Below are 12,122 nucleotides of genomic sequence, written 5' to 3'. Positions count from 1 at the left end.
TGAATGTGAAGACAGAGTATAAGATCTTGAAGATGCTGGTGTAGCTAGCGAAAAGGTAAGAAAGGATCTCTTAAAAACTTAGGAAGAGGACAAGCCAAACAGCTCAGCTGATTAAAACGTGGGGTTAGGGATTCAATCCCCAGGCCTGTCCTGCCAGCCCTGTCCCAGGGGTGCACTGAGACTGCAATTGAGACTGGGTGTGGTGGCAGACCTATAACCCCAGCTCTTGGGAGGCTGTAAACAGGCAAATCAGTACAAGTCCGATCTAGTAGTGAGACCCTGAACACACTGTAGACCCTTCCCTAAAACACAAATAAAATAAAAATAAAGCTTAAGAAGATCTTGTCTCAAAACTAGGCATGGTGGCACACATCTGTAATGCCAGCATTCAGGAAGCTCAGGTAGGAGGATCACCATGAGTTTGAGGCCAACCTCAGCTACATAATGAGTTCAAGAACAGTCCTGTAGGGGATGAGGAGATGGCTCAGTAGAATAAGTGCCTGCCTGGCAAGTGCAGGTTCCTGAGTTCAATCCCGGGTACCACCAAAAAAAAAGTCTGTACTGCATAGAGACCTTATCTCAAAAAAAAAAAAAAAAAAAAAAAAAAAGAAAAAAATTTTAAAAGGCCAGGGATATAACTCAGTATGAAAGTATTAGGTTGAACCCCTAGTACCAAAAGCAGAAACTAAACAAATAAAAAACCCCTCCTAGGGGCTGGTGAGATGGCTCAGTGGTCTAAAGCACCTACTTAGAACAAGCTAAGTTTAGCAAAGTACAGGGAGTGCGGTTCAATCCCCCAGCACCACATGCCAGCCAGCCCCGCCCCCTGGTGGGCTGAGCTGGCCATACACACACACACACACACACACACACACACACACGCACACACAAAATAAATAAATAAATAAATAATAAAAAAAAGAAAATCTTTAGAAAAAAAAAGGTGGGTTTTAAATAAAAAAAAAAAAAATCTCCTAATCTTCAAACTTTTAAAAAAGAAAATAACAACCCAAGATGAGATTATAAGCAACAACAAAAAGCTCTTCCCCACTATATGTGGTGATGCAGTTTGGCCCTCCAACAGGACAGTAGCTTGAGAGCAGCAGGAGACAGGGAATGGGCCAGCACTCCCAAAGGTCTTCAGACTGATTCCCTTCTTTCTCTGCACAGAGCCTCCCACAAAGTCCTAGTTCGCAGAACCATGGAGGCCTAAGAGGCCCAAAAAGCCACAAGGAAAAATGCAACCAGGACCACTGGCTTTCAAGACTCCCTGGAAGACTAAACTTACTCGGTAAATTCCGGCTCTTTATTGCACTACAGGTTCTTATTAAATACTATTTGAAGCTGAGTATTGGCATCATGTGGTCCGAACTCAGATTTTCAGATCTTTTCACTTCGCAGTGTTACTGGATGCAGCACTTAACGTCCAGAGCCTGACAATACAGAGTGCCTTTTCCATCAGGTCTTCCTCCGGCTTCCAATGGACGGTGTGCTTCTGAGTCAGTCTAGTGTCATGTGGTGGTGGATAGCGAACGACAGCAGGGCAGGTCCTCTAGCTTAGTCTCCCACATGCTGGAATTACATGGGTGCACCACCATGCTTGGACTTAGCCCTTTTTAAATTTTTTTTTCCTTTTTTAAAAAATGTGGAAGCTGGGAAGATGGCTCAGTAGAATAGGCGCTTGTCTGGCAAGCGCAAGGGTCTGAGTTCAATTTCTGGTTACACACACACACACACACACACACACACACACACACACACACACACAAAGTGTTTGGTACAGGGTCCCACTATGCAGCTCGGACTCTATAGTGATCCTCTCATTTTCAGCTTCCCCAGAGCTGGAATTACAGACATGTGACACCACGCCCGGTCTCTGTGGCAGGCTTAGCGTGCCCAGGGGCAGGGCTGCCAGCATGGCATGCTTAAATATTATTTTGAGACAGGATCTTGTTAAGTGTCCCAGGCTGGCCTCAAACTAGTGATCCTCCAGCCTCACCTTCCCAAGAGCTGGAGTTACAACCCTGCATCACCACATTCAGCTCCATAGGCCTTAGAGATGTGACAGAGGTAAACTGCGTTGCAACTGTCTGGAGTAGTACTGGGACGCTGGGTCCATTTTTTCATTTAAAAGTTTTCTGATGATTCACAGCCTCCTACCTCTGGGTCCTCAGCATCAATCTGGTTCAGGTGGATGTCTCCTGTTGTAAGCCACTGGAAAACAACATCCTAGATTTAAAAAAATAAAAATAAAAATTAGATACCTGATTATTTGAGAAAGCTGAAGGTTATGGTTAGAAAATTAAAACAATCAAGAAAAGTAAGGGCTGGCCAGATAGCTTAGCGGACTAAAGCATCTGCTTAGGCAGAGTGCAGCGGCCGAGGCTCGATGCCCGGCATGTCATGCTGGCCCCACCCCCGGGGCATGCTGAGACTGGGCTTGGTGGTGCTTGTGCCTGTAATCCCAGCACTTGGGAGGCTGAAAATAGGAGAATCACTATGAGTCCAAACTAGGTAGTGCGACCCTGTAGATCCTTTACTAAACACATAAAAAAAAAATTTTAACAAGAAAAATAATAAAGGAAAAAAGACTAAGCCAGCAATTCAAAGCAGCCTTCTATTGGCGAACTATGACAACAACCTAACCACAAGCCAAAGTGTCATAAGACCTGCTCATAATCCCAAAGCAACCCGTTCATGGTGCTGACAGTCTGAATAGCCTGTTCAAGGCAGAATATCTAGACCTCCTAAATCCGTGCAGAGGCACTTGGACTTTATCTGGATTCCACAGCAGTGAGACTTACTCAGCTTCTCAGTCCAACAATTACAACACTGAAGGAATGCACTTCGCTGATGAAAAGCCCTGCGGGCATGTCTCCTGGAGTCGCGGGCGTCCCACAACGTGCTGCTGTGCCATGGGCTGTGCAGACATTTGCTTCCCTGCTGTCACCCTTCACAACACAAGTGTCTTTTGCACTACTGGATAGGACAACTTCACCCTCTGCTGCCGACCGCCTGATGAATCAGTGACCAGTCCTCTCCACAGCCCTTCCTAACTACGGTTCCTGCCAACTACTGTTCTCCCACCAGCCCTCTGCTCCACCCCGCTTCACTACTGGAACTCAGTGCTCATCTTTTCTGCCTGGCTCTGGGATGCCACTCCCTTTCACTTTTCACAAAACTGACAAAGGATCGACTGTGACTAAGCCTGCTGCAAACACTATCACGGCTCCACACGGCTTTCAGCAGAAAGTTCCAGCTCCTGGGCACGTGTGCAGCCTCCTCACCTCACAGGGTCGCTCCCACCTCAACTCCACAGGCTCAGAAACATCCTTCTGAGCTTACCAATTAACCTACTGCCCTCCCTTGCTGTACCATAAACTTTTTTTTTTTTTTTTTGTGGAACCAGGGATTGAACTCAGGCCCTTGCATTTGCCAGGGAAGCACTTATTCCACTGAGCCATCTCCCCAGCCCCCTGTACCATAAACTTTTTTAAAGCAGGGAATGCCTGATACAACTTTATAATCTTCATGCCTGGCACATGATGGGTTGTGAATAGCTAGCTGTAAGTGAATAAATACATAAATAGGTACTTCTTTTTTTTTTTTCAGAGCCGGGGATTGAACTCAGGCCCTTGCGCTCGCCAGGGAAGCACTTACTCTACTGAGCCATATCCCCAGCCCCCCATACGTACTTCTTGAAATGATATGAAAATCAAACTTACACAATTTACACTGATTTACTTTTTTTTGGCGGAACCGGGGATTGAACTCAGACCCTTGTGCTTGCCAGGGAAGCGCTTATTCTACTGAGCCATCTCCCCAGCCCCGGTTTACTTTTAAATTTTTCTAATTTTACATGCCAAACCCAGGGTTCTAGTGTACACCAGGCAAGTGTTCCAACCACCCAGCTACATTCTCAGCTCACTTCGTATTAGTTCGACAAAAAGACAAAGCTTACCATGATTTTGCTGTTTTCTTCTTTATCCAAATACTGGTCACTGAACATGTGACAGGAGCCAAGCACTGCCAGCTTCCCCCCTTGGTTCTATTAAAGACAAAGCCGTGTTTGATACTCAGAACTCAAACCACACTGCATATATCCCAGTCCCCAAACACCCATCATCAGAATCAGGTCAGCTGCCACAACGATATATGTGCACCCGTGTTGATAGCAGCACAGCATGTCAGAGCTACATCCTGGAAACAACCCAAATGCCCATCAACCAAGGAATGGCTAAAAAAGTTGTGGTCTTTTTATTTTATTTATTTATTTATTTTTTGCTCCGAATGCCTTCAGGGCAGGTTTGGCTGGCTGGAGTTGTGGGGATCAAACTACAGTCACCTGAGGCTGACAGCTTTGGGGAAGCAGCCACTTAAAGAACTGAGCTAGGGCCAGGCCCCCATGATGTGGTCTTTTTATTTATTTATTTATTTATTTTTTCTGGCAGAACCGGGGATTGAACACGCTTATTCCACTGAGCCATCTCCCTGGCCCCTACACCATGATTTTTTTTTTTTTTTAAAGATTGATTGATTTATTTATTCATTCATTCATTTATTTTGTGTGTGTGGCCAGCTCAGCCCACCAGGGGACGGGCGGGCTGGCATGTGGTGCTGGGGGATTGAACCGCGGTCCCTGTGCTTTGCTTAGCTTAGCTTGTTCTAAGAGGGTGCTTTAGACCACTGAGCCATCTCACCAGCCCAACCTACACCATGATTTTTAAATTAATTAATTAATTTTTTGTGGCTGGCTCAGCCTACCCTGGGGATGGGGCTGGCATGGCATGTGGTGCCAGGGATGGAACCGTGGTCCCTGTGCTGCCTAAGCTTGCCTAAGCAGGTGCTTTAGACCACTGAGCTATCTTGCCAGCCCCCTACACCAGGATTTTAATAATCTAGAAATACTTCCTATGATCACATCTAAACTTTAAATTGTCTTTCATTTTATTATTTATTTATATTTATGCATTTGGTACAGTTTCGCTATGCAGCTCAGACTTGTAGTGATCCTTCTGTTTTCAGCCTCCCCAGCGCTGGGATTACAGGCATGCACCACCATGCCCTGCCACCACACCCTGTCTTCACGGCTCAGGGTGCATGGGGGCAGGGCCGGCACAAACTGGTCTTTTTCTTCTTGGTACCAGGGGTTGAACTCAGGCCCTTGCACTTGCCAGGGAAGCGCTTATCGCACTGAGCCACCTCCCGGGCCCCTAGCTCCCTGGCGCCCCCAGCTGGTCTTGAATTCATTTTGTGGTCCAGGCTGGCCTTGAACTTGAAGCAATCCTCTGCTTTGCCACCATGTCAGCTGACTTTTTATTCTGAGACAGGTCTAAATCCCTAAATTGCCAAGGTGAGCTCAAACTTGTGATCCTCCTGACTTAGCCTCTCATAGTGCTGGGATTACAGGTGTGTGTCACCATATAAATCACACACCATACCATACCTCAGGACCATACCTATCCTCAAGTTTACTTAAAGAATCTTCTTTTTAAAAACTTTTGTCTTAAAAATCTTTGTTTCACCTTACTCTAGAAGATATTTCCACTGAGTATAGTTGTGTATTTTCTGCCTTGAGTTCAATACCCAGAACAACAACAAAAAAGATCCAGGTGTGTTGGTGCACACCAGTAATCCCAGCTTTCTGGCAGGGTGAGTCAGGAGCATCACAAATTGTGGAGTCCAAATTGGGCAACTTGGCAACATAGTGAGACTGTCTCAAAATTAAAAAAAAAAAAAAAAATTTAAAGGGCTGAAGTTATAGCTCAATGTTAAGGCCCTTGGTTCAATCCCAGTACCAGAAAACAAAGAAAGGTAACCAGGTATAACAGCACACACCTGTAATCCCAGTCCCAGTTTAAGGAGGCTGAGGCAGGAGGGCTGCCAGAGTTTGAGGCCAGCCCAGGCTACATGGTAAATTCAAGGCCAACCTGAACTGCGTAACATGGAAAAGACCTTGTCTCAAAACACTCCCACAAGAGGGAGAGGAAGAGAGGGAGAGAAAGGGAGGGGGAGAGGGAGGGGGAGAGAGAAGGGGAGGAGAGGGAAGAGGAGAGGGAGGGGGAGGGGGAGAGGGAGAGGGAGAGGGAGCAAGCTGTTTATAAGCAGCACTAATGAGCTTGGTGTGTTAACATGGCCAGGCAGCAGGGACATGATGAGCTCCAGGAAAGTTACCATATTTAGCAAAAAATTTACTGATGTTCCCTAAAGATCTATTTTTAAATTTTTTATTTATTTATTTATTTATTTTTGTATTTTTAGGGAAGGGTCTGCAGGATGGTCAAGGCCCCACTACTAGATTGGACTCATAGTGATATGCCTGTTTACAGCCTTCCAAGAGCTGGGATTACAGGCGTGCACCACCACGCCCAGTCTCAATTGCCTTCTCAGCGTGCCCAGAGGCAGGGCAGGCACAGCTCGAGGGGACTTGAACAACAGTCCCTGCATCTGCCTAAGCAAGCGCTTTAATCCACTGAGCTATCTGGTCAGCCAAGATCTATTTTGTTAAGCCAGATAAAATCTATGTGTATGCTTAAGAAAATATAGGGTCAGGGAGATAGCTCAGCAGCATAAGCACCTGCCTGGCAAGCACAAGGTCCTGAGTTCAATCCCTAGTACTGCAAGAAAAGAAAAAAAAAGAAGAAAAAGACAAAGAAGAAATCAAATTATCATACTGTATGTACTATTTAACCACCTCAGGACTCTTAAAATAGTGTCTCACAATTAGGTTTATAAATGTAGTTTATATAAATTACTTATTTCTACATCTTGGAAATAACACATTAGTATAATTTTAACACGATGCTATTGGAAGATATCAACTACCACAATATCATGAGAATTAAATGATTTTTTTTTTTTTTTTTTTTTTGTGGGACCAGGGATTGAACTCAGGACCCTGTGCTTGCAAGGCAAGTACTTATTCTACTGAGCTATCTCCCTGGACCCCTGAATTTTGTTTTAACTCTTTCAGATACATCATAGATATTTATATACTTTCTAAAACAAAAAAATGAGATCAGAGCTTTTAAATAAGGAGCCAAGGTAATACCTATATCCCATAAAGAAAATAGTAATGTCACGGACAAGATGTCCTGGGGCAAACCCAGAAGGTCAATGGATGAACGCTACACCTGATGGACAGGTGATGCAAATTCAGCAAAATGTAAATCCAAAGACAGTAGAACAGCAGCCTCATAATGACATCTCTGGGCCACTTGCTCGCACATTTCTGGAGGGGTCCCGGGATAAGAACTGGACAAGTCTTCTGGTAAGTTCTCCTGGGATAACTAAAATAGCAGCATGATGCTGGGTAATTCTGCAGTTAACTCTGGCTTCCTGAACGAAAGTACAGAGGCACAGACAGGATGAAACGTTATGTTAGAGCTACAAAGCAGCCAGCCTCATGCTACAGTGGGAAAGCTTTGGATTTTGAAAGACAACAATGAGGTTCAGAATTTGACAAGATGCATTTCTGAACTATTTCCCCATGAATCAAAAGTAAACACCTGAAATCTATTTCACAGACCAGTAAGGAAATATATGAAACTCTTTACATACTACATTATAAGGCCGTTCTTATTATTTCAATAATAAAGATAACATACACACCCATATCGTAGGAATTCTGTACCTTCGAGTGATAGAAAGCCAGGATAGGTCTGTTAAGCGGGAAGCAGACGGAGCCTGTGGACAGAACAGCCACTGCCGGTTTCATGACACTCAATGTGGCACCAAAAGGGTAGACAAAGGTGAGAGCCCTGGACGAAATTAAAGAGTCACATCCAAGTATTTTTAAACGTGCATTTAAAAATCTGAAAATAATCTCAGCGTTTCTTGAGCAACATTCTTTGATTTATCATCAAATATGAAGTATCTTCTAAGCCTTGATTCATTAACTCAAAAATTAGGACAACACTAGCAATAAGTTAAATAAAGTATGACTGACTGATTGATTGATTGATTTTTTTGTGTGTGCAGCTCAGACTCCTAGTGATTCTCCTGTTTTTAGCCTCCCTAGTCCTGGAATTACAGGTGTGTGTCACCAGGCCTAGAATCCATCGCAGGCTCAGTGTGCCTGGGGGGAGGAGGGAGGCGTGACATGTGGTGCCACAGATCACACCCTGGCCCCTGGGCAATAAAGTATGTTTTAAAACTCAGTGCAGGGGTTGGTGAGATAGCTCAGTGGTCTAAAGCACCTGCTTTGGCAGGCACAGGGGACCACAGTTCGATCCCCAGCACCAAATGCCACACCAGCCCCACCCTCAGGGAGGGCTAAGCCAGCCAAAAAATACCATACCATACCATACCACTCAGTGCAAGGGCCAGCCAGATTCCTCAGTGGACTAAAGTACCTGTTTAGGCAGAGCACAGTGGCTGGCTGGGGCTCAATCCCTGGTGTGCTGTGCCGGCCCTGCCACAGGAGCATGCTGAGACAGCGATTGAGACTGGACATGGTGGCGCAAACCTGTAATCCTTGAGTTTGGGAGGCTAAAAACAGGAGGATTACTATGAGTCTGATCTATGGAGTGAGATCCTGTTGTAGACTTTGTACTAAATACATAAAAAAATTAAAACACTCATAGTGCAGTCCAAATGATTATAACCGGAAAAACTAAAGCTGCCCTGATGGGAGTGGGGTGGGGGGGCCTCATCTAGGAAATGACTTAAGAGTTCTACTGGGCTTACTCTGCATAATAATATCTTTTTTTAAAAAATATTTTTCATTTATTTATTTGACACACTGTCTGTCTCGCTACACAGTTCAGACTCCCCAGTGCTTCTCACCCTCCTGGTACACCACCATGCCTGGTTTTGGGGGCCAGCATGGCATGTGCTACTGGGGATTGAATCTGGGTCCTTGCACTTGCCAGGTAGGTGCTTAGAACACCAAGCTACCTCCCCAGCCCTATAATAATATCTTATAGGTAAATGTTTTCCTCTCTCTTACATTTGGCTGCTACAATCTCAAAAGTAGTATCTGTTTTTGGAGGAAAAAGTGACCAGCTGAATGCTGATGTGAATTCGGGCACATATGCACCCCAGTTAGGCCACTTACACATAACCCTAGAGCCCTCCTCAACTCTCCACTGTCCTGAGAAAGGCTTCTGAGCACCCACTGTGGCATGTGGTGCTGGGGATCCAACCATGGACCCTGCATGCTTGCCTAAGCAGGCACTTTAGACTGCTGAGCTAGTTTGCTGTCTCCAGAGTACCCACTGTGGACTGGCCTGACCTGAGCAACGTGCCTCTGGAGAGAATGTGTGCTGAGGTACAGATCCTGGGGTGAGACCAGTGTGCCACACAGGCAGGGTAGGGTTCTGCTCAAGTGGGGAGCTCTGCAAAGGGAGCCGGTTGATTGATGGGAATGTTCTCAGAATGGAGAGACACAGGGTCTCAGGATTAGAGCACAGGGGCCGGGGAGATAGCTCAGTAGAGTTAAGTGCTTGCCTGGCAAGTGCAAGGGCCTGAGTTTCAATCCCTGGTTCTGCCAAAAAGAGAAAAAGATTAGAGCACAGGATCAGAAACTAAGGGTGAGGGGAAAAGCACCTATCAGAGGAATCTCTGATAAAGATTTTACTTCTTTTTAATGGATTTGGTACAGGGTCTCACTACGGTTGGACTCGTAGGGAGACTCCTGTTGCAGCCTCCCTAGCGCTGGGATTACAGCCATGCACCACCACACCAGGTCGTATGGTGCCAGGGATTGAACCCCAGTTCCTGTGCTTGCCTAAGCAGGCGCTCAGTCGGCTGAGCTATCTCATGGGCCAAGATTGTACTTTTCCTTCAGTGTTAGTTTTTCCCAGCTCTTCAGCAAAGATCTATCTTCCTGTAGGGGACAGCAGCAGCACCTGCCCCACATCCTCTGTTTTCCCTCCTTTGCCCTGAAGCCAACAGTAGCCCAGGAAGTGGAATGAAGCCAGGAGTTCTAGGCCCAGAGCAAAAGGAAAGGAGCACATGGCCATCAAAGAGGAAGAGGTAAGAGAAACAGTGTGCATTTGCCAGCGCAATGCCTCCTTCCCTACTTTCCGCAAATGTATAGACAGGATAATAGTAGTTCTGTCAGTATTTCTTGTTCCTCGTTTTTATTTTTTATTTTTTAAATTTCTTTTTTTTGGGGGGGGCCCAGGGAGATGGCTCAGTAGAATAAGTGCTTGCCTGACAAATGCAGGGACCTGAGTTCAATTCCCGGTTCTATAAAATTCTTTTTTTGAAGATAGGGTCTCTTCACTATGTAGCTCAGGCTGGCCTCAAATTCAGTGATCCTCTTGCCTCAGCCTCCCGGGTGCTGGGATCACAGGCATGAGACAACATACCCAGCATGGTATTTTTTATTTATCTATTATTTATTTAATTTTTTAAAAATGTATTTAGTACAGGGTCTCACTACACAGATAAAACTCAGAGTGATCGTCCTGTTTTCAGCCTCCCAAGCACTGGGATTACAGGCGCTGGCCACTACGCCCAGTCTCAATCACCATCTCAGGGCTGGGGAGGGGGCACTACGGCAATCCAGGATTCGAAACCCAGTGCCTGTGTCTGTCTAAATAGGTGCTTTCATCTGCTGAGCTATCTGGCCAGCCCTACTTTTTTATTTCTTGATGGTTTGTCTTTCCTCTTTTTTTAAACCTTTTTTTATTTATTTGGTACAGGGTCTCACTAGGCAGCTCAGACTCATAGTGATCCTCCTGTCTCTGCCTCCCTACCTCTGGGATTACAGGTGTGCGCCACCACACCTGGTTTCGGTAGCTGGCTTGGCATGGGGCTAGCACGATATGCAGTACTGAGAATCAAACCAGGGTCCTTGTGCTTACAAGGCAGACACTTAGACCCCTGAGCTACCTCCTCAGCCCTGGTTTGTCTTTTTTTTTACTCAGACTCTTGCACTTACTTATTTTACTGAGTTATCTCCCTGGCCCTTCTTAGTTTTTGAGACAGGGTCTCTCTATGTAGTCAGGCTGGTTTTGAGCTCACTATGCAGTCTAGCCTGGGCTCAAATTCATGGCAATCCTGCCTCCACCTACTAAATGCTACAGTTACAGACATGTGCCACCACTCCTGGCTTTTCTTCTTCATTTGTAAGACCTGGGTGCATTGCAAATATCTTTCCTAGTTTATCTTTTTACTTTGAGGTACATTACTCTATAGCAGTTGGTATTTTTACATATTTAAGAGTATGTTACAAGGCTGGGAGTGGTGGCCTGTAATCCCTGCACTTGAGGCTGAGGCAGGAGGATCATGAGTTCAGGGCCAATCTGCGCTACAAAGTGAGCTCAAGGCCAGCCTGAGCTGCAGAGCAAGTCCCCATCTCAAAAAGACACACACAACAAAGAGTACGTTACAAAGTTCTAGTAACTAAAGCAATAGTACAGATATAGTAAAAAAATAGCAAGATATGGTGGAGCACAGCAGGCTGAGGCACGGATATCGTGGCCAGACTGGGCCACATAGTGAGTTCAAAGCTGGCCTGGACCACTTAGCAAGATGCTGTGACTCAAAACAAACAAATACCAAAATAGTAAAACACAAATAATACAGATTAGAATCAGCCCAAATATATAATGGAGGTGACAGTTACTACTGTATAGTAAAAAATGGCATTTCAGGGTCGGAGAGATGGCTCAGTACAATAAGCACTTGCCTTGCAAGTGCAAGGGTCTGAGTTCAATCCCTGGTTCTGGGGAAAAAAAAAAAAGGGCATTTTAAATTATTGGAAAAGGGTGACATAATATTGGCTATTTGGAGAAACATTTCCATTTTCTTTTTTGTTCTTCTTTTTTTTTTTTTTTTTTGTCTTTTTGAGACAGGGTCTTGCTATGCAATTCAGGCTGGCCTGGAGCTCACTTTGTAACCCAGGCTGGTCTCGAATGTGCAACAATACTCCTGCCTCACTCAGTCTCCGAGTGCTGGGATAACGGGTGTGAGCCACCACAACAGGCAACATTTCTATTGTCATGCCACACTTGAAAATATGTCAGATGGACTAGAAATGTATTTCATTTTTTTTTTTTTTTTTTCTTTTGGTGGCGAAGTAACACATGTAGAAGACTGGAACACAATTAGTGCTGGACAATATTAACTGGTCAGGTTTCTTCTTCTTTCTCTTTTTCTTTTCTTTTTTT

General features: G+C 45.1%; 1 protein-coding gene across 1 annotated transcript in view; it reads right to left on the bottom strand.

The window, feature by feature from the left end:
- Ift52 (intraflagellar transport 52) overlaps positions 1-12,122 on the bottom strand; it is a 51,692-nt gene that overhangs the window by 16,195 nt on the left and 23,375 nt on the right. The window contains exons 7-9 of the mRNA XM_004630920.2: positions 7,634-7,760; positions 3,962-4,048; positions 2,161-2,229 (exon numbers count right to left, since the gene is read on the bottom strand). Coding sequence (XP_004630977.1) covers positions 2,161-2,229; positions 3,962-4,048; positions 7,634-7,760 — 283 coding nt within the window. The remainder of the gene's footprint in view (positions 1-2,160; positions 2,230-3,961; positions 4,049-7,633; positions 7,761-12,122) is intronic.

The sequence above is a fragment of the Octodon degus genome, unplaced genomic scaffold (assembly GCF_000260255.1).
Source record: "Octodon degus isolate 3935 unplaced genomic scaffold, OctDeg1.0 scaffold00037, whole genome shotgun sequence".
In the NCBI taxonomy this organism is placed as follows: domain Eukaryota; kingdom Metazoa; phylum Chordata; class Mammalia; order Rodentia; family Octodontidae; genus Octodon; species Octodon degus.
The sequence above is the reverse complement of the archived record's forward strand: the minus strand, read 5'-3'. Positions and strand labels throughout refer to the sequence as shown.